The sequence below is a fragment of the Pelodiscus sinensis genome, chromosome 3, assembly GCF_049634645.1.
Source record: "Pelodiscus sinensis isolate JC-2024 chromosome 3, ASM4963464v1, whole genome shotgun sequence".
NCBI lineage: Eukaryota > Metazoa > Chordata > Testudines > Trionychidae > Pelodiscus > Pelodiscus sinensis.
This window is the reverse complement of record NC_134713.1, coordinates 77,853,977-77,877,238: the sequence shown is the minus strand read 5'-3', so window position 1 is coordinate 77,877,238 and position 23,262 is coordinate 77,853,977. Positions and strand designations below refer to the sequence as shown.

At 45.2% G+C, this 23,262-nt stretch overlaps 2 protein-coding genes across 2 annotated transcripts in view; one reads left to right on the top strand and one right to left on the bottom strand.

The window, feature by feature from the left end:
* LOC102458918 (uncharacterized) overlaps window positions 1–23,262 on the top strand; it is an 81,814-nt gene that overhangs the window by 34,962 nt on the left and 23,590 nt on the right. The gene's annotated exons all lie outside the window — the stretch shown is intronic.
* Window positions 8,745–22,847, bottom strand: LOC102450410 (coiled-coil domain-containing protein 162-like). Its single transcript, XM_075923125.1, has 8 exons — window positions 22,630–22,847; window positions 19,632–19,770; window positions 18,687–18,807; window positions 17,336–17,445; window positions 13,588–13,737; window positions 13,369–13,422; window positions 11,555–11,722; window positions 8,745–8,978 (listed from the first exon to the last, which is right to left on the bottom strand). Exons 1-8 carry the CDS (start codon window positions 22,845–22,847, stop codon window positions 8,745–8,747), a joined length of 1,194 nt encoding a protein of 397 aa, XP_075779240.1.

The following is a 23,262-nucleotide window of genomic DNA, read 5'->3' as shown; positions in this document are numbered from 1 at the left end:
CTGCGTCGTCGGGGACGCGGCCTACCCCCTGATGCCCTGGCTAATGCGGCCCTACACGGGGCAGCCGGATCAGAACCGGGCCTGGTTCAACGACCGCCTCAACCGGGCCTGAAACCCAGTGGAGCTGGCGTTTGGACGTTTAAAGGCCCACTTCCGTTGCTTGCTCACCCGTCTCGAGATGGGTGAGCAGAATGCAACGGAGGTCCTGGCCGCGTGCTCCACAACATTGTGGAGCGCAGTGGGGAGGCCTTCCTCCCTGCATGGATGGCAGCCGAGGCACAGACCTTGGAACAGCCAGACACAGCTGCCGTCTGCCAGGCGCGCCAGGATGCGGTGCGCATCAGAGAGGCCCTGGTGGACATGTTTGCCCAAGCCCCGTAGTAGGGTCGCCTGGGTCTCCCCCAGACTACTCCCTCCTATCCCCAGCGTATCCCTGCAGCGTGCAGCTCACGTGGCCTGAGTGACATGCTCTCCTCCTCCTCCCTCCGGGCACCTGGCCCCCCCGCCTGTTGGGAGTGCAAACTGCATAAACTCACCAGTGGGTTCCTCCCCGGCCTCGGCCTCGGAGGAGCTGCTGGAGGGGGCCTGCTGGGCGGTGGCAACGCTGGCCTTCTCACCGCCAGACGCGCTGGCGCTGTCTTCTCCCTCCCCTGGCTCGGTGGGACAGTTGATGGGGGGGCGCTGGCAGGTGCCCCCAGGGACAGCTGGGGCTTCCGGGGCTGGCTGGCCCAGAAAAGCATGGAGCCAGTTGTAATAGGGGCAGGCATCGGGTCCTGCCCCCCTTCAGTCGGTGGCCCAGCCGCAGCTCTTTTACTTTGGACTGCACCTGCTCGCAGTTGTGGCCGGGGTGTCCCTGCTGCGCCAGGTTCTGCGCCAGCCGCGTGTACAAGTCTGCATTGCAGCGGCGGGACTGCAGGTCGTGGAGATCCTCCTCCTCCTGCCACAGGTCCAGGAGGGTCTCCAGCTCCCAGGGGGTCCAGGATGGGGCCCGGTGTTTCTGGCCCCTGGGGGCTTCCTCCCCTGCGGGTGCAGGTGGCTCACCACCCGGAGCTGCCATGCTGGGCTCAGAAGTGGCTGTTGGGCAGCAGAGCGCCACGTGGCAGAGCTCAAGCTGCATGCTCTCCGGCAGGCTCCTGCCATGGGCGCCCAGCAGCCTCCGAGCTCTGTAGGAGCTCGGGTTACCAGGAAGTCCACGGCTCCTAGGGGGTCTCGCGGCATCCAAAGCGCTTTTTTCCGTTTCTTCTGCTTTTCCGGAAAAGCTGTCTACACTGGCCCTTCTCTGGAAAAGCTTTTCCGGAATAAGGACTTATGCCCGAGCGGGAACAGCATAGGGTTTCTGGAATAGCGGCTGATTTTGTACAGTACAGCGTCGTTGCTTTTCCGGAAATTCAAGGGGCCAGTGTAGACAGCTCGTAGCTTATTCCGGAAAAGCGGCTGATTTTCCGGAATAAATGGCCCAGTGTAGACACAGCCCAGTAGTTTCTGACATGCAACAGAACTAATCATACTAAATTAAGCAAGTGCTGAAGTGCTTCGCTGTGTGTGTCTGTCCCAGAATAAGGATCTATTCTACTGCTGACAAGATTCAGAGAGGTAGCTGTCTTAGTTTGCTTGAGCAAAAACCATGACGAGTCCTGTGGCATCTTAAAGACTAAGGCCAGGTCCACACTACAGAGGAAGGTCAGCTTAAGGTACACAATTCTTGCTACCTAAAAACATAGCTGGAATCAACTACCTTAAGCTGAGTTTTGGCTTCATCTTCACAGGAAGAGGTCAATGGGAGAAATGCTCCCGTCAGCTTCACTTAGTCCTTGTGAGGAGTAGGAGAAGCAGCAGTGAGAGGGGCACGCGCAGCATTCAATTTAGCAAGTCTTTACTAGACCTGCTAAATTAAACACCAGCAAAATCGATCACCGCAGCATTGATCTTTCCACAAATAGAGACATGGCCTAAAAGATTTATTAGGGCCGTGGTCACCAACCAGTCAATCAGGAGGGCTCAACCAGTCGATCATGAGGCACCCCCACATTTCCCCATGCCCCCAAGAAGCTCCACTACCTACCGCCACTTCTGCACCATCCACACACCACAAATCTATGTCCTCCTGAGTCCATCATACTTCCAACCTCCCTGCCCTGAGCCCCTCACATACCCCAACCCAAACTCCTGCACGCTAGGCACCCCAATCCTCCACCTGACCCCAACACTCTCCAGCCTGGAGCCCCCTCCCTGAGCCACCTCCTCCAGCATCCAAACTCCCTCCCGGAGCTTGCACCTCTCACCCCTTCCCACACCCAAATCCCTCATTCCCACACCAGAGTGAGGGTATGGCTAGACTGCAGGAGTTTTTCCGGGATTCCAGCGGTATCCTGGAAAAACTCTTCTGCGTCCAGGGACACATTTGTTCTTCCACTTTTTTTTAGCGGAAGAGCAAACATGCTCTTTTGGTAACCCCTGTATTCCTCGTTCCACAAGGAATAAGGGGTCTTCTTAAAGAAGGGGTTTTTCTGACATTTGATCCAGTCTAGACAGGCCAAATGTTGAAAAAACCTCTTCCTACAGAAGAATTGGAAAAAAAAAAAGCAGCAGTGTAGCCATACCCTGTGAGTGTATAAGGGCTAGGGATAGCAAGTGATGGAAAAGAGGAGAACTGAGAGGGCGGGGCTTCAAGGAAGGGGTGCGGTTTTGGGGGAAGGACAGGGCAGTAAATCTTGGCTTGTTCTGACATTTAAAAAGTGATCATAGAATCATAGGACTGGAAGGGACCTCGAGAGGTCATCGAGTCCAGCCCCCCGCCCTCAAGGCAGGACCAAGCTCCGTCTACACCATCCCTGACAGATGTCTATCTAACCTGTTCTTAAATATCTCCAGAGAGGGAGAGTCCACCACCTCCCTTGGCAATTTATTCCAATATTTGACCACCCTGACAGTTAGGAATTTTTTCCTAATGTCCAATCTAAACCTCCCTTGCTGCACTTTAAGCCCATTACTCCTTGTCCTGTCCTCAGAAACCAAGAGGAACAATTTTTCTCCTTCCTCCTTGTGACACCCTTTTAGATATTTGAAAACCGCTATCATGTCCCCCCTTAATCTTCTTTTTTTCAAACTAAACAAGCCCAGTTCATGAAGCCTGGCTTCATAGGTCATGTTCTCTAAACCTTTAATCATTCTTGTCGCTCTTCTCTGTACCCTTTCCAATTTCTCCACATCTTTCTTGAAATGTGGCGCCCAGAACTGGACACAGTAATCCAGCCGAGGCCTAACTAGTGCAGAGAAGAGCGGCAGAATGACTTCACGAGTTTTGCTTACAACACACCTGTTGATACAACCTAGAATCATATTTGCTTTTTTTGCAACAGCATCACACTGTTGACTCATATTCAACTTGTGGTCCACTATGACCCCTAGATCCCTTTCCGCCATGCTCCTTCCTAGACAGTCGCTTCCCATCTTGTATGTATGGAACTGACTGTTCCTTCCTAAGTGGAGCACTTTGCATTTCTCTTTATTAAACTTCATCCTGTTTATCTCTGACCATTTCTCTAACTTGCTAAGGTCATTTTGAATTATGTCCCTATCCTCCAAAGAAGTTGCAACCCCACCCACTTTGGTATCATCTGCAAACTTAATAAGCGTACTCTCTATCCCAATATCTACATCATTGATGAAGATATTGAACAGTACGGGTCCCAAAACAGACCCTTGCGGAACTCCACTTGTTATCCCTTTCCAGCAAGATTTAGCACCGTTAACAACAACTCTCTGACTATGGTTATCCAGCCAATTATGCACCCACCTTATCGTGGTCCTATCTAAGTTATATTTGCCTAGTTTATCAATAAGAATATCATGCGAGACCGTATCAAATGTCTTACTAAAGTCTAGGTATATGACATTTACCACATAACCCTTATCCACAAGGCTCGTTATCCTATCAAAGAAAGCTATCAGATTAGTTTGGCATGACTTGTTCTTCACAAACCCATGCTGGCTATTCCCTATCACTTTATTACCTTCCAAGTGTTTGCATATGATTTCCTTAATTACCTGCTCCATTATCTTCCCTGGGACAGACATTAAACTGACTGGTCTGTAGTTTCCTGGGTTGTTCTTATTCCCCTTTTTATAGATGGGCACAATATTTGCCCTTTTCCAGTCTTCTGGAATCTCCCCTGTCTGCCATGATTTTTCAAAGATCATAGCTAAAGGCTCAGATACCTCCTCTATCAGCTCCTTGAGTATCCTGGGATGCATTTCATCAGGGCCTGGTGACTTGCTGACATCTAACTTTCCTAAGTGATTTTTAACTTGTTCTTTGTGTATCCTATCTTCTAAACTTACCCTCTCTCTGCTTGTATTCACTACGTTAGGCACACCTCCAGACTTCTCAGTGAAGACCAAAACAAAGAAGTCATTGAGCGTCTCCGCCATTTCCAAGTTTCCTGTTACTGCTTCTCCCTCTTCACTGAGCAGTGGGCCTACCCTGTCCTTGGTCTTCCTCTTGCTTCTAATGTATTTATAAAAGGTCTTCTTGTTTCCCTTTATGCCTGTAGCTAATTTGATCTCATTTTGTGCCTTTGCCTTTCTAATCTTGCCTCTGCATTCCCGTGTTGCTTGCCTATATTCATCCTTTGTTATTTGTCCTAATTTCCATTTTTTATAGGACTCCTTTTTTATTTTGAGATCATGCAAGATCTCCTTGTTAAGCCAAGCTGGTCTTTTGCCATATTTTCTATCTTTCCTACACAGCGGAAAAAGGATCTTGGGTGTAAAAAGGTTGGAGACCACTGTATTAGAGCATAAGCTTTTGTGGGCTGCTGCTCACTTCATCAGACACATGACTTCATGTATGACTTAAGGTGCCACAGGACCCCTTGTTGTTTGTCCTAATGTTGATTCACCTCCTACATTTCAGACTAAAAAAGCTCCCAGAACACTAATTTCTTTCTCCCTCTGTTTTTGTTCAGTGCGGAGAACATTGTATGTTCTAAATAATAACAATGACCTTTAGGTTTTATAGTTAAATTGCATGTATACTGTGACAGGGCATTCCATATGCTTTATGAAAATATGCTTATGAACATGAATATGACATAAATGGAATTTGCCCGATACAAAATACTTCATAGACTCAGACTCATAGACTTTAAGGTCAGTGCAGGCCACAAAATCTCACCCACCCCTCGTAGAATAATCCTCTCACCTATATCTCAGATATTGAAGCCTTCAAATACTTTGAAGACCCCAAGATGCAGAGAATCCTCCAGCTGTGATCTGTACCCCATGCTACAGAGGAAGGCGAAAAACCTCCAGGGCCTCTGCCAAATCTACCCCGGAGGAAAATTCCTTCCCGACCCCAAATATGGCGATCAGCTAAACCCTGAGCATGTGGGCAAGACTCATCAGCCAGACACCAAGAAAGTTCTCTATAGTAACTCCTATCATCCCTCCATTGGCCTATTTCCCACTGATAATGAATGGTCAATTAGTTACCAAGATCATGTTATCTCATCAAACCATCCCCTTCATAAACCCATCTAGTTTAATCTTGAAACCAGATAGATCTTTTGCCCCCACTACTTCCCTTGGAAGGCCGTTCCAGAACTTCACTCCTCTAATGGTTATAAACCTTCGTCTAATCTCAAGTCTAAACTTCCTACTTGCCAACTTATATCCATTTGTTCTTGTGTCCACATTGGTATTAAACTTAAATAATTCCTCTCCCTCCCTGGTATTTATCCCTCTAACATATTTAAAAAGTGCAATCATGTCTTCCCTCAGCCTTCTTTTGGTTAAAGTACACAAGCCAAGCTCCTTGAGTCTCCTTTCATAAGACAGGTTTTCCATTCCTCGGATCATCCTAGTAGCCCTTCTTTGTACCTGTTCCAGTTTGAATTCATCCTTCTTAAACATGGGAGACCAGAACTGCACACAGTATTCCAAATGGGGTCTCACCAATGCCTTGTATAATGGCACTAACACCTCCTTATCCCTACTGGAAATACCTCGCCTAATACATCCCAAGATCGTATTAGCCTTTTTCACGGCCATGTCACAATGGCGGCTCATAGTCATTCTATAATCAACCAGGACTCCGAGGTCCTTCTCCTCCTCCGTTACTTCCAACTGATGTGTCCCCAGCTTATAACTAAAATTCTTGTTATTAATCCCTAAATGCATAACCTTACACTTCTCACTATTAAATTTCATCCTATTGCTATCACTCCAATTTACAAGATCATCCAGATCTTCCTGTATGATATCCCGATCCTTTTCTGAATTGGTAATAGCTCCCAACTTTGTGTCATCTGCAAATTTTATTAGGACACTTCCACTTTTGGTGCCAAGATCAGCAATAAAAAGATTAAATAAAATTGGCCCCAAAACTGATCCCTGAGGAACTCCGCTATTAACCTTCCTCCAACCTGACAGTTCACCTTTCAATATGACCCGCTGTAGTCTCCCCTTTAACCAGTTGCTTATCCACCTCTCAACTTTCATATTAATCCCTATCTTTTCCAATTTAACCAATAATTCCCCATGTGGTACTGTATCAAATGCCTTACTAAAGTCGAGGTAGATTAGATCCACTGCATTTCCTTTATCTAAAAAATCTGTTACTTTCTCAAAAAAGGAGATCAAGTTGGTTTGGCACGATCTACCTTTTGTAAAACCATGCTGTAATTTGTCCCAATTGCCATTAGCCTCAATGTCTCTAACTACTTTCTCCTTCAAAATTTTTTCCAGGATCTTACATACTACAGATGTCAAACTTACAGGCCTATAGTTACCCGGGTCGCTTTTTTTCCCTTTCTTAAAAATCGGAACTATATTAGCAATTCTCCAGTCAAATGGTACAACCCCTGAGTTTAGAGATTTATTAAGATTCATGTGAGATATCACTTCAAAGCAACTGAATATAATTTATTCTTTGTATGTATGTATCTTGTATTTGAAATTAGAACATGCATTACAAATGTACACAAGTTAAGTGAGGGCCATTAGTACAGGTTGAAACTCTCTAAACTGGGACTCTCTGCTCCAACAGTATCCGTGCTCTGGCATGGATGTTGCATAGAGTCCTGGTGGAGAGCCAGCAGCAAGGAGCCCTTCGGGACCAGCAGGGTAGTGGGCTGCCTGCAGAGAGCTGCCAGCACGGTCATCCAGTGCATAGCAGAGGGGCCAGGAGCCCCAGTGTGTGGCTGCCCAGTACGGCCGGGTGCCCTGGCATATCCAGGAACTATGGCAGTCAGGTGGGGTTGGCATGGTAGTGGGGCCAGCAGTAGGTGGGGAGTTGGCAGGGAGACTGGCAGGCTGAGTCAGGGCTGGGAGCCAGAAATGACCTCCCTGGTTTGGCAAAATCCCTCATCTGGCTCCGATCAGGTCCCAAGGGTACTGGACCGGGGTGGTCCAACCTGTAGTACTCAAGGAACTTAATGGTCCAGTACTATGGACAATGATCTGTGAACAGAATTGTTTTTCTTGTAAGCTTGGAGAAGGGATTATGGTGGCTACTACCAAGAAAAATGACCATGTCACCTGATACTACAATCTATCTTAAACCCTGTACTTTTCTATGAAAAGCTGGGAAGGGATTAGACTGAAGACAAAGGATTCCTGCCTTAAGCAAATCCTATTTAAGAATGGGTATTGATTTTTTCAAGATTGTCAGTTCTTCCTGGCTACGCCACACAAGATGACTGCTGGAAACATCTAAGACTGAATGATAGGAAGTGATGAACCCAGATGGGAAGTCTGTGAAAGAAGCTTATCAGAACTTTGAGGGTGAGATTACATGTAACTAGGTTCTTAGAGTAGTAAGGTTAGCTTGCATGTTCTGTTTTATTTTCTTTAGTAACCTACATTGTTAGGTCTGCTCTCTCAATCATTAATTTATTAATAAAACCAGCATACATAATTGTAACTTGGGGGGGAGACAAAGTTTATCTCTACACTGCACCCATTTTGCGCAAGAAATATGCAAATGAGGTGAAGCGTGGAATATCGCTGCACCTTATTTGCATAATTAATTAGGCTCTGTTTTTGCACAAAAAAACCCTCTTGCACAAGAGCCGTTCTTCCTGAAAAAAATGCGGAAGAACGGCTCTTGCGCAAGAGGGGGTTTTTGGGCAAAAATGGAGCCTCATTAATTATGCACATGAGGCACGGCGATATTCTATGCTTTGCCTCATGTGCATATTTCTTGCGCAAGAGGCAATAGTGTAGACATAGCCAAAGAGTCTGTGCATCTCTCTCTTTACCCAAGAAAGAGGGCAAACATGAGGTTACCTTGTAAAAGAGTTGATACAAAGTAAGACAGATTTATCTGGGGTTCTGATCCCAGTGTGGCTGCTGTGCATTTGGGTGCATTTAGCTGAGCTTATCTCAGCATCTGTATTATACTGCAGAGGGCTGTGTGACACTATCTCGGTCACTGCTGGAAGAGACCTGAGGGCCTGGCTCAGCAGCACAGAGCTGAGAGTCACAAATGACGGCAGGAAGGTGAGCTCTGTGATAATTCAGCACATCAAGTGACAGTCCCAAGGGAGGCCCCAGATACTGAACCTGTCACATGTACATTTTCATTTCAACCTCAGATGAACCTAAACTGCAAAGTTCAGACCCAGAACTCTGCCTCTCCAAAGTTCATCATGAGTAGGATGCAAGTTTTTGGTCAGCCCATTATAAACGCACAAGACAATTGCCAAGTTCAGAGTCAAACCCACCACAAAATTCAGTAAGTTTTAGATCCAGTAATTTGGTTGAACCATACAATCCCAAACACTTAAAAACAAAGAAACAAAAAAATATACCCTCTGCCTTACTTTAGACAAATGTTCTTTCAATTCATCATCACCTTTGGTGGAACCAGATTTTTTTTTCAAATTAATCATTTTGTCAATGCCTTCTTTTTTCACTTCATTGATGATTTGAAACACTTGTTGGCTCATATTAAGGCGATAGCCATCTAACTTCCCCTGAAATTTGAAACAGAAGTCAACAGTATGGATGAGGGAAGACACATGCATATGAAGTTAAGAAAACTATATTCTAAATACTGCTTTCATATAAAAATATGCAGTCAACTCATTGAAAAGCTTCTCGCAAAAGCTTTTAATTGAATGAGTGGCTCTTTTAAAAATTATGAAAGACCTTTGTTTTTCTGCAACTCTTTCTACCACCTCTTAATGGATTTTTATTCTGCCCATCAGATGCTGGAAAAAGAGGAACATAGGCTAATAGTCTCCATGGAGTCCCTTGCAAAGTGTTTTAGAAGGTATGGGAAGTAGCTCAGTTCCTACATGAAAGCTTTATCTGATCATTATTTTCCAGAGTCATAAAGTATCAGAATTAGGAAGCAAATTTCTTCCTCTAGTCCAGGGGTGGGCAATAATTTTTAATGAGGGGCCTCTCCAAGATGTTGGCAAGGTCAAGGGCCACTTTTCTACCGAGAGGGCTTGGAGTCTGGGACAGAGGTTGGGTGTAGAAGGGGCTGTGGAGTCTGAGAGGGAGTTTGGCTGAAGGAGTGGTTTATGATCTGGGGCAGAGGCTTGGGGTGCAGAGCATAAGAGAGAGTATGCAGGAGAGGATTCTGGCCTGAGGGAGGGGCTCTAGGAGGGGACGCAGGTTCTGGGAGGGAGTTGTGACCTGGATGAAGGGGGTGAAGAGGGTTTGGGTGATGACTTGGGGAAGGGGAATGGGGTGCAGGGTCAGGGAAGAGGGATACGTGCCAGATAGGATTCTGGCCTGGGGGAGGGGCTCTAGGAGCTGGGTGCAGGGTCTGGGAGGGAGTTGAGACCTGAGGTACACAGATTTTGGGTGGTAGCCTGGGGCAGATAATTGAGCAGGGGATGAAGGGGGCGTGCCAGAGGCGGGCTCTGGCTAGCAGGTGCTTACCTAGGCAGCTCCCAGTCAGCAGCCCTGCAGGAACCTGAAGGCTGAAGTTGCAAGCTGCTTCACATGGCTCTGCTCCAGGCAGGGGGAGGGTGGAGGTAAGAGGCTTCATTGGCTGCCCCTGCCACCAGCAAAATATCTCAGCTGCTATTGGTCAGAAACTGGTCAATGGGAGCTGAGAGATTTTGCTGAGGGGTGGGACAGAGCACAAAGCCTCCCTCCTCACTCCAAGAATAGAGCAGTCACATTTAAAGAGGCTGCTGCTGTGCTGTGCTGTGCTTAAGGGTCCCAGTGAGGCAGCCGCATGATGGATCTGGTGGCTTGGTGGGCCGAATCTGGCCCACTGGCAGCCTCTTGCCCACCCCTGCTCTAATCAGATATTTCAGACCATGTCATTTCAATTGCACAGCTTTGCAGAGAAGCTACCAATATGCACAGGACACATGTTTAATGGAATTTGCAGCGTGTTGTAAGAACAACTTTTTGGTACAAAATGGATTCATGTTAGAGACAATACGTGAGAGAGTGGGGAAATGAGACCCAAGTAATTCTGCTACCACCCTTGCCATCATCTGGGGGTATTAATGGGCTTGTGGATACGTCATCTATAATCCTGGACTACAGCCCCAATTTTATGTACTGAATTGCTTCTAGAACAGGTTACGAGAGGCTGGATTCTTATACCATCAGTCATGCTGCCCAGTGCCACATTCCTCAAGTAACCCCATTGAAATCAACAGGACCACTTGAGATACAAGGCACTACTCAGCAGGAGGGATGGCATAACAAGTTGGCCCTAGATTTTTAAGAAAAATAATATAAAAAGTAAAAATGTTAAGTTAAAAACATTTTCATCACTGTAGCTTAAAACAAAAAACAAGTATCCCCACCTTTTTAATAGGATATTAATCTCCTTTAAAATGTGCCTTTGTAATACCAACAGATGGAACTGAACCTGGGACCTCTGGAGCTTCATGAATGAGTCTCTACAGCTTGAGCTAAAAGCCAGCCAGCTCAGGCTGTAGAGTGAACTCATTCTTTCTCTCTGTACGTCAGCATTTCTCAAAGTGGTCCATGAAACCACACTGAGAAACCTGTTAACTGGCCATACCAGTTTGTTTTCTTACTTGCTCCGTGGCCATGGAGCCTCGCAGTTCCTATTGGCCTCCGTTCGCTGTTTGCAGCCAAGGGGAGCTGCAGGAAGCAGTGGCCCGGCCCACGCCACTTCCCATGGCTCCCCTTGGCTGCAAACAGCGAACCAGAGCCAAGAGGATCTCCGAAGCTCTGTGGTCACAGCGTCAGTAAGTAAACAAACCAGCATGGCCAATTAACAGGCTTCTCAAAGTGGTTTCGCGGATCACTTTGAGAAACACAGCTGTTAAGTAGCCTAAGTGCCTCTATTTGGAATAGTGAACCACACCCACTAGTTGTGTGGGTTACATCTTCTCTTATCAGAATAGATACACATACTTCCCAAGCTGGAAATTTCACCTGAAATACCCCAACAAACATAAAGAGATGAACAAAGTAATTCATCCATCCACTTTAGCTTGTGGGCACATTTGTCTAATTCATTCCTTTCTATGCCATACATATTAGGTAAGTAATAAAATGGTACATACAAGGGACCTATCTGTTATCCACTTTCTTTTATACTTACTTTGAGATTCAAGCAGGTCACAAATAGATTCTGTACTAATGTTTCATATTCATCTTGTACTTCTTTCCTTATTCCCTCTTTGAGGCAGATATTTTCTTTTTCTACATTAGTGAGCCTGGCTCTGAGAGCAGTTATTTCCATAATCATCTCATGACTCAGCTCTGCTATCTATCAAAGGAGAAAATAGTAAATCAGTGAAACTGGAGAAGGCCTAAACAAAAGACCTTAGTCTTAACACCCTAAATTTGAGAATATTTAGATACAGATATGAGCCTTTCTAACTGAAAGGCTTGACTACAGTAAGAATGCACCTCTGTAAAATTACCCATGTTTTGTTTCTCTATTTGCTTTGAAGTTACTCGCTTTCTATTGGCTGAATCCAAAGGGTCCCTGAGCTTCCGACACAATGATTTGAGGGTGGGAGAATGCATAATGACACACGAAAAACCAAGAGTCTATTTGTGGTTATGAGGAGAGGGATAGAGAGAGAAAATTAGCAGTGAATCCAGTAGGTAAGAGGAACTGAGAGAAAGTATATTTTTAGTGGGCCAAGGGAGGAAAATCAAGAAGTCTGGTATTAGAAGAAAAAAAAGACTTAATGGCCCCACGTAGTTTTGATTAACCCTGATCCCACTTACCCAAACCACCCTGATCCTTAAAGATAGACATCAGAACTGTATTTAAGCAGCAAAGTAAACTACTCAATGGTAAGTTTTTTGGAGCAAGTAAAATGTCTCCTTTTAGGTTTGTACAGCTCCAGGCACAGACCACTTAATAAAGAATTAAGTGAACAGCCGTGTATTGTTGGTAGGTCTCTTGATACTTGAAAACACAGCAGTAATACGATTTCTAAAGATAACATCCAAAGTAGCAGAAATGGGAGCACAATGGAATGTAGATGTCTGCCTGGCTTGCAGGCTCAGACAGGTGGTTATTAGATGTATAAGTTCTGTCATTTTCAACCTTGATCTACTGCATTTGCAATCAGTTTGCATTTGTACTCAATTCTGAGTATAATGTTAGAAAGTAATGGGTCATTAAAAATGTGACTCCAGAAGCTTCATATGCAAAAAATAAATAAATAAAATGGTAGCAACAACTATTTATAGGATTGCCATTATAGAACTCCATTGCCACTTCTCATTATAGAACTCTGGTTTCAACTTTGGTATAACTCTGCCAGACAGTTAGACTGATTTTTTTCCATTCTGGGTGTGTCTGCCTCCAGTTGAATTCTTCTGGAAAATTTCATCCAGAATAGTTCAGCCATTTCTAAGGAAAAGGCTAGAATAAGAATTGCCATGTTAAAAAATTCTTGTGATCTTTTCTTTGAAGTACTCTAGTGCCCTCAACAGCCTTTAGAACACGGGCTTTAAATTTGGTATGTCTGTGTGTCAGGGATGTGCTTTTCCTACCCCCAATGAATATTGGCCAAAATTTGACCAACTTAGAAGTCTTTGGGGGGAAAAAAATCACAGTTTACACATGCTCAATAATCTCTGAATATTCCATCTTCATTGAACATACAGCTCCTAGTGCTGATCAGACTGCTCATTTACCATCCCTACATGTACTCTGTCAAAACACAAAAGGGGACAGCTGTAATCTGACGAGCAATTTGGGCTACAAAGAAACTTCAAAAGTCATTGTGCAGTGCGCATCTACACACCCATAAATATGACAAATAAAGTAATAAGTAGGCTCTTTTGGTGAGTGATGGTCTTTATGTGTTTATACAATGCCCTGTACAGGATGGCTCCAATCATGAGTGAGAACTCTAAAAAGCAACTGGAGCACAAATCCCCACAACCAACCTGACTAAGGTTTACATCATTTTGCCTTCCACCTTCTTCTACTACATGCAGTTCCTGAAAAAAAAAAGCACAAACGCATATTGTGACTAAGCTAGTACAGCAGAATTGTCCTACAATTATTTTACCAGCCATTTTTATTTGGTAATGGCTTCCCATCTTGCAAAATCTCTTTGACATTTCTTCCCTCTCTACAATACAGAATCAGCACTAGGCATGTACCTGTTCTTTTTGATAGAGTAGCTGATGTTCCTGCTGGAGTAGATTTTCATAAAACATAGAGTAAGTCTCAAAGTTGCTGCGCTCTCTGGCCATAATGTCACAGCCCAGTGCAGTGAGGCATTTTTGTAAATGGCTTTTTTTAAACGTAATCTGGAGATTTAAAAAACATATAACCTCAAATTTAGGTGTTTAGTAATTTTAGATATTCCCTGCTATCACAGGTATTTACATCTATATCTTGTCCTCCACCCCCACTCCACCCCAAGGCTTCTGTATTTTGGTTTGACATATGATGTGCTCCCAGACAGAACTGCCTACTTTCAATTTTTCTATTCATTTGGAGATAATTTCTCCTCCTCCTGTAGAAATACATCAGAGGAAAAAAAAAACCTTTTCCTCCCCGCCTTACACATACAGCTTGTCTACATGGAAAATTGCATTGATTTAACCAAAGGTGCAATTTTAAACTGATTTTGTTAAACCAGTGCAAAAAGGTCTGTGGGTGTTCTTGTTTTGGTTTAAACCAGGCTCATTCCAGTTTAGTTAAATCAGTTAGGATATACGTTATGCTAAATTGAAATAAATGATTCTTAAACTGAACTAAGAGGGTCCAACATAGGGGTTTGGACCAGATAAATTAAACCAGTACAAGTTTACGTGTAGACAAGACTTTTGATCCATAAGCTCACTTGTAAATTGGAGAGCTCTGAAGGAAATTTCTCAACTCTCCTACCCCAATTCACACAGAATTTGGATAGGGAGCAGGCTTACCGCTAGGAACCAAGCAATGTATCTCAATACTGAATCTCATTTTAATGAAAACAATGAAGCAGGTGTGATGATAACCTAATATTTCATTATAATTTAACATATATTTATAAAATACCTTTCATCCCTAAAGGTCTCCAAGTTATAAATTTAAGATAAATACAGGAATCATTTCATCTGCCATGAAACTGCTCTCTACCCTTAGGGTAAATAAAGAAACGTGTGACAAACCCATGTGTTGTAGAGAAGAGACTACTACTATATAAATCAAAAGCATCTCTAAGAAACTAGATTGAAAGCCTTGTCCTTCAGGTCAAAAAATACAGGCCTCTACCAGTTAGATGTCAGGAAGACCCTTTGCTTTCTCACAGAGGGTCCGTAGAGAATGAGTGTCATATATGCACAGGAAGCATGTGAAAACCCTACCTTAGGAAATGAGTATCTTGTCCAACTGAAACAGCAACAAGATTTTTAGATAGAAAAATGTAATTACCGATTTGGAAAATGGCCTAGGTGCTGAGGCCAACATCCCTCCTCCCCTTCAGAATAAATACATCAGCTCTTTAATGATTAAGTGCTCAAGACCTTTGTTGGAAAGATGATGCCTCAAGCAACAGAGTATTTCCTAACACGTCACAGGGTGCCTGATTTAATATGACTGCCTACTGAGTCCCAGCACTGCTTCCTATAATTCAGGAGTGGGCAAAGTATGGCCCACAGGCCATATCTAGCCCATTACACCTTTTTTATCTGGCTCTCGAGCTCTCATTGGGGAGCACGGTCGGGGACTTGCCCTGCTCTGCCTGCCTGGCCCTCTCCAGCCCCCGACTCACAATTCCTTGAAGAGCACCATCATACAGCATGCAGAGCCACACTGCACGGGCACAACTTTGCCACACTGTTTCAGAAATTGGAACCTTGCCCTATGATCCCCTCATGGTCTCCTACATCCCAACCCTCAAACGCCTTGAAACTACCCCAGGGACCATACCCATCCCAGCTATGGTGCCTCTGCCCATGGCAGTGTCTGGTAGGACTGCTAAGGTGTCACTGATGGCAGGACCCCTAGGAGTCCCCAGTAGTGCCTTTGTAGAGGCCTCCCCATTGCACCACACCCCACGAGTCCCACCTCTCCTCACCTAAGTAGCATCCTTTATAGAGCACACACCCCTCTCTTATATCCCATAGAGTGCCTCTCCCACACCATAATAACATCCCTTATAGAGCCCCCTACCATGGCACACCCCATGAGTCCTCCTGCCCCACCTCAATCCGCCATACAGATTTCCATAACCAGATGCAGCCCTCAGGTCAAAAATTGCCCACGTCTGCTATAGCTCCTTAGAAGCCTCCAATCCCAGTACTAAATCCTTCTGACCTTTCTACAATTGTGAGATCTGTACAAATCCCATTACAAGGAGGCCAATGTCATACGCAACACACAAGCTTACAGTCAACATTGCTAACGTAATAGAAATGTAAACTCATAAGCTTAAGGGAGGGTGTTTCCCTGGTGTGTCACTGGTTGACACAGGTTGTAGTAACTGGGGAATAAGAACAACCCAGGAAACTATAGACCGGTCAGTTTAACAGTCTGTCCCAGGGAAGATAATGGAGCAGGTAATTAAGGAAATCCTATGCAAACACTTGGAAGGTAATAAAGTGATAGGGAATAGCCAGCATGGGTTTGTGAAGAACAAGTCATGCCAAACTAATCTGATAGCTTTCTTTGATAAGATAACGAGCCTTGTGGATAAGGGAGAAGCGGTGGATGTCATATACCTAGACTTTAGTAAGGCATTTGATACGGTCTCGCATGATATTCTTATTGATAAACTAGGCAAATATAACTTAGATAGGGCCACGATAAGGTGGGTGCATAATTGGCTGGATAACCGTAGTCAGAGAGTTGTTGTTAATGGTGCTAAATCCTGCTGGAAAGGGATAACAAGTGGAGTTCCTCAAGGGTCTGTTTTGGGACCCGTACTGTTCAATATCTTCATCAATGATGTAGATATTGGGATAGAGAGTACGCTTATTAAGTTTGCGGATGATACCAAACTGGGTGGGGTTGCGACTTCTTTGGAGGATAGGGACATAATTCAAAATGACCTTAGCAAGTTAGAGAAATGGTCAGAGGTAAACAGGATGAGGTTTAATAAAGAGAAATGCAAAGTGCTCCACTTAGGAAGGAACAATCAGTTCCATACATACAAGATGGAAAGCGACTGTCTAGGAAGGAGCATGGCGGAAAGGGATCTAGGGGTCATAGTGGACCACAAGTTGAATATGAGTCAACAGTGTGATGCTGTTGCCAAAAAAGCAAATATGATTCTAGCTTGTATCAACAGGTGTGTTGTAAGCAAAACTCGTGAAGTCATTCTGCCGCTCTACTCTGCACTAGTTAGGCCTCAGCTGGAGTACTGTGTCCAGTTCTGGGCGCCACATTTCAAGAAAGATGTGGAGAAATTGGAAAGGGTACAGAGAAGAGCGACAAGAATGATTAAAGGTCTAGAGAACATGACCTATGAAGCCAGGCTTCATGAACTGGGCTTGTTTAGTTTGGAAAAAAGAAGATTAAGGGGGGACATGATAGCGGTTTTCAAATATCTAAAAGGGTATCACAAGGAGGAAGGAGAAAATTTGTTCCTCTTGGTTTCTGAGGACAGGACAAGGAGTAATGGGCTTAAAGTGCAGCAAGGGAGGTTTAGATTGGACATTAGGAAAAAATTCCTAACTGTCAGGGTGGTCAAATATTGGAATAAATTGCCAAGGGAGGTGGTGGAATCTCCCTCTCTGGAGATATTTAAGAACAGGTTAGATAGACATCTGTCAGGGATGGTGTAGGTGGAGCTTGGTCCTGCCTTGAGGGCGGGGGGCTGGACTCGATGACCTCTTGAGGTCCCTTCCAGTCCTATTATTCTATGATTCTATGTAAATAAAGATTAAATATGCCTAGATAGAAACACAGCATATGTACCTCTACATCAGATTCTTGGTAATTTTCCATTAGTTTCTGAACAAATGTTTCGACTACTTGTGGTCTTACAACTGAGAATCTTTCTTGCATAACACGATGCTTCCAGAGCTCTGGAGAAGCAGAAGGGAAAAACAAAACAAACAAGACATCAACTGATGTCTGTCACAAAATCTTTAATCCCCGTAAAATGATGCCATGTGCAATTTGGGATTCAGGATTTCTCAATCTTTCTAAAAATGTATACAGCAGAAAGTCACCACCAGCACAGAGAGTTATGTGATTCAGTGCAGCAGGGGAGTCAGATAGTTCTATTGACTCTGAGTCTAAAATACATTTTTGTTATAGGGCAGAGCCACCAGTTAGCACCTTAGCTACAATTTATCACCCACTGATAAATAAGAGTTTTGCATGAAAATCGAGAGTAGAACATGACTTCTATGTAGTAACGAAAACTTTTGAGTAGGAAAATTACTGTTTCATCCAACACCAGTGAGTGGTAAAAAATGGTGAGAGCCACTGTTGGAATTACAATTATTTCCACCACTGGCTTGTCTGACCATTTGTGCATGTACTTACCTGATCTGCACATATAGTAATGTTAAATGTATAAATTAAGGTGCATAGTTATGCACTTAAATTACTTGGAAGTTTGTCTATTGAAGTGTCATCATTTGGCTTACACATTGATACCCAGTGAGCTACATGGGAGCAATTTCAAGCAGTCTGCAGATTCCGGAAGAAAAGTTGGAGTTGGTTTGGTGCACACAGCTCAAATTTGGAAATTATTTTTTGCAATAATTATGGTTAAATTGTGCTTTATAAAAACAAAGTTAAAGCTTAGATTTTGCAGCAGTTGAATGAGCAGATTGGATCAGTATGTCAAATGGGCCAGGTGCTTGACACCCCCGTGTACAAGTCTTGTAACATGGTAGCAAGTAAAAGTAGGGCCACTTTCACATAAAAGGCTGGGCTTTATCAAAACCTCAAGGAAGTTTTTTGTCAAAATGATAAATTTTCACCAATGTATCCTCTGAATATGGGCCAAGTTATTCTTCACTCTTGAATGACTACAGAGGGAAACGGGGAGGATATGCAGGAACCTTACCACCCTGCATGGAAAAAAATCCTCCCTCCACATGCCAGTATGGATGCATGTTCCCCGACAGGAAAGTGGATGGAAGCTGCCCCTCGCCCTGTATTAGAGCACACAACTGGTAACCCAAGTCCTTCCAGACCTCCCACACCTATGTAAAAGCTGTAGGATTGGGCTTCCTGTGTTTGGCATGCTTCTATGCAAAAGAGATGGATGGGCTAGATGTAAAAATGCACTTTGTATGTTAACACACCTTACCTGTTGGTAGGCTGGTTCCTGCTCTTGCTCTTTCAGATGTAACTAGACTCATCTCCAGGGTAATTTTCTTTTGCACATCATGGATCATGTGTATTTCCAGACTTTCCAATAGTTTTTGAAGCTATAGTAAGCATGCAGTAAATTGTTCACATTAAATCTGTAGGCTTATTATACCACATCTGCTCTGCTTTGACAATTTTCAGGTTTTAAAAAAGTTTAAAAAAAACACAGTACGTAGGAGTAAAAATAAGGTAATTTAGGGAAGTTATACTGTGTCTGTTCTGTACCATGAGTACTTTGGGGGTCAGATTCACTAGTCCATTACAGGGGTGTAGCAACCAACATACATGTGCAGACTGTGACCCACCCACTTTGCTTCCAAGCCCATCCCCACAGCCTCCCAAAGCTCTCCTTGTGCTCCAATGTTCAGGGGCTCACCCCAGCTCTATCAGGTGATCCAGCCGGGAAGCGGGATCAAGGGCTCGCTCCATTCCATTCCTCTGCCTGGTACTCCAGCCAGGGACCGGGAAGAGGAGGGCTAGAACCAGCATTCGGACCTTGTTCCAGGGCTGGAGCACCAAACAGGTGGATAGAACAGGGCTATCCCCTGCGTGTGGACCCCACTCTTCAGGTGCATCCTCAGGGCCTGGAGTCCCCTGTCCAATATGACCACCCCACCAAGACTGGGGGAAGCAGCCCAATCCTCCTGCCCCATCCCATCTGCCCTGCTCCCTATCATTGCCCACCCAAGTGTGCTCTTCTGGCTATGCCACTGGTCCATTACAGCTGCTTTGTGCTGCTCCCGGACACTAAGGTGTGGGTCTTGCAGCACAAGTCCCAGTTTGCTTTCACTATCCTTTCAAGTGACCCTGTTTAGGCCCCCACAGGCTGTAATGGTTCCATGTCTCTCAGCAGCACTCTGCCCACGCAGGAATAGTCCTTTACCTGAAGCGTGTTGATTTCCATTTCTGATGCTCCTTTGGGGGGAAGTACAGACTGAGAGCTTGTTACAAGTCCTTCAAACTCATCTTCTGTGCCCCTGTGCCTGGTGATAGCTCTCATGGCAGGGTACAGGGTGTCAGTGCTAAAGAAACCCAGACAAAGATGTTACACCTATGGTCACATCTACTCAACAGTATTTTCAGCTTCTTCCATATTTCTCCCTTTCATACCATATGCACCCTCCCCCAACCCAATAAGCATGGGGACTCATTTCACTATCTCATAATTCTGTCAGGAAACCCTGCTAGCAGAGCAGGATTTTCTGTGTGGAATGATCAGATGATACTGAACCTCCAACATCACAGCACTTCTTTTTTCAACAGTTGTTCAAAAATTAGAAGTTCAGTGGATGGAGCAGGAAGAGCTAAAACAAAGCAGAGAATTCTGGTTGGCAGTAAGAACTTCTCCCCTGACAACCAAATAGATGTAGACACTCCCGCGTGATGCACTCTCCGATCTGATTACCTTTGAAACAGAGCTGGCCTCCCTATAGTCATCAGTGCCAGCCTGAATACTGAAAGGGCCCTTTATGTCTCAAAAAACCAAAAGGAGCAACTGACAAAAGGGCATAGGTACCACTTTACGGAAGACACCAGTGATTGCATGACAGACAGCTGCAGAATTTGAAAACCTTATTTATTCAAGGAGAACAAAAGCTTTCCTTGGCGAAGGGGGTGAATGGCAGTACCTCAGGGACAAGGACTACCATATCAATCCCTTGGCAGCTGGCACAAACTAGCATAGCCCTGAAACTGTGGGAAAGAGCAAGAGATTGATTGCTGGAGCCACAGCTGCCCAGTTCCCAGATGTGTGGGAGAAGTGCCCCACCACACATTTAGCATGAAGAGCCGCTGCTAAAGGGTTTCAGAATTCTGCAGGAGCAGACTGAGCTCCAGAACTTCTCTCCTCTTGCAAAATGCATAAGATCTACAGGTGGCAGAGATCCCAGTCCCAAGAAGCATACAGATCTTACCAAATCACCATGCTCTACCAGTAAGTGGGTCTGGGTACTGCAGCTGCTTAGGCCTAGCAATTTCTTCTCTTTTTCCAGGTGAGTAATGAAGAACAGCTCCCAACTTCCCCACCCCTTCTGTAAGTGAATTCTATGATCAGATTCACATCCCCTTCTCCAGTTGAGTGAACCCCATTAGGCCTCCTGAAAATTCCCCTGATGTGGCCTGATTGGCCTGGGGGCCCAGGAAGTGCATGAAGTCTCCCCTCACTGCCAGGTGTAAGCAGTGCCTAGAGGGAATTGCCAGCAGTCCAAAACAGCTGGTGGTTCTCTCTAGCTGCCAGGGGGTGGGGCGCAAAGACTTCACGGTCAATCAGGGTCCGTGGACTGGGGAGCACAGGAAGTCTCCTGGCCCCACCTTTTCCACCCAAGGCCCCACCCTTTCCATGGCATCCTGGGGCCACTTCAGAAATTTGTGAAGTAGCCCCACTTCAGAAATTTGTGAAGTGGCCCCACTTCAGAAATTATTGCCCACCCCTCTCTAAGCTGTTTTACTACAGTGTTAACCAGCAAACTTTTATTTTCATTATGTTTTGGTAATAGATTTTTATTTCACAGGCCAGGATGGATATGCATTTAGGCTTTCAGTAAGTGCCTTTAAAGAAAAGGTGCCAGATTTTCTAATGCACATTATTCAGGCCAACCCGAGGAGGAGGATTAGGAAGAATCCTGTTAAACTTCCACTTCATTTAAATATCAGCTTCAGGAATGTGAATTTTTAAAAGTATGGTTTGTAATATTGATCTGGGGCTCAAGATAAAGAGGCAGTGTGTAGAATTAATAGTGTTCCTGAAAGGCCACAGGAATACATTTGGAACAACCTGACTAATGAACAATCCAGGCAGAAAGAAAATCAGAGCAGATAAAAAACCATACTGTGAAAAGAAAGCAAAGATATTAGAATAATTATCAATTTTGTGCCAAATAAAACTGAAGAAAGGTACAACTAAAACAGACCAAAATGAAATAGGGAATAAGATGTACAGGCAGTCCCCGAGTTACGTGGATCCGACTTATGTCGGATCCACAGTTACGAACGGGACTTTTCTCGCCCCGGAGGACGGGAGCGGCGGGACACCCAGATGCGCCGCGGTCCCGCTTCCTGCGTCCTCCGGGGCGAGAAAAGCTGCTCCATGTCTCCCTGGTCTGCTGGGGGGAGTCCCCCTCAGCAGACCAGGGAGACGCGGAGCAAAGCCGCGGAGGATGCGGGTGGGACCGCGGCACGTCTCGGCGGTCCCGCCACCCGCGTCTCCCTGGTCTGCTGGGGGGGGGGGGGGGCGCAGCTAGTGCACCCCCCCACAGCAGACCAGGCTTTTCTCACGACGACACCTGGGGTAGAGCAGCTGGGGTGCTGCTGGGTTGGTCCCGCAGCGCCGCTCCTCGGCGCTACTGGACCAACCCGGCAGCACCCCAGCTGCTCTGCCCCAGGCGTCCCCAAGTCAGCCGCTGCTGAAACTGATGAGCGGCTGACTACAGGAAGCCCGGGGCAGAGTTGCTCTGCCCCGGGCTTCCTGGAATCAGCTGCTGATCAGTTTCAGCAGCGGCTGACTTGGGGACACCTGGGGTAGAGCAGTTGGGGTGCTGCCGGGTTGGTCCCCGCAGCGCTGAGGTGCGGCGCTGCGGGGACCTACCCGGCAGTGCTCCAGCTGCTCTGTCCCAGGCGTCCAAATTCAGCCGCTGTTGAAACTGATCAGCGGCTGATTCCAGGAAGCCCAGGGCAGAGCAACTCTGCCTCGGGCTTCCTGTAGTCAGCCGCTGGTCAGTTTCAGCAGCGGCTGAATCTGGACGCCAGTTCCGACTTACATACAAATTCAACTTAAGAACAAACCTACAGTCCCTATCTTGTACGTAACCCGGGGACTGCCTGCATAGGCTTATGTTTAACAACCACTCCAGCCTAGAACACTTTTACATCACAATGAAACTTACCCATATAGTTCAGCAAATTGTTTGTAAAGAGATAATGTATTAATATCTTCAACTTTCAGTTTAAGTCTGCCCCATTCCGCCTTTAATATTTCCAATTGCTTCCATGTTACCAGAAAAGATCTCAGCACAGCATGCGAAGTAATTGGATCATGCAGCTTTGGCAATGCTTTGCAAGTCTTTCTGGTGCTCTCTGACCCACTGGCATGTGATTCATCCATTTCTGCCAAATTCTAATGAAATTATTAAGAGAGACGTATTTTTTACTATCTTGTATTGTACACTTAAATAAAATGAGATAAGCCACTGTGCCTTTGTTAGAGATTGAATAAAAAAACCTGCAATCCACAGTAATTGTCCCCATACACCATGTCCTACAAAGTTTCGCAGAGATCAAATCTGGGCTCTTTTTTCATTGCAATGAGCAGAGGCAACAGAAAAGATGAGGCTAACACACACACACACTCTCTCTCTCATTGCCACTTTCTTTGAGTCAGCTGCATCAACAAACTACACTGGGGCAATGAAAAAAACCTCCAATCCTCAGCTCAAGTAATGAAGGAAACAGCCCCTATTAAAAATTCAGTAACTCCTCTTCTCTTTGCACATTTCTCCATACTCACACTTCCCGACAGC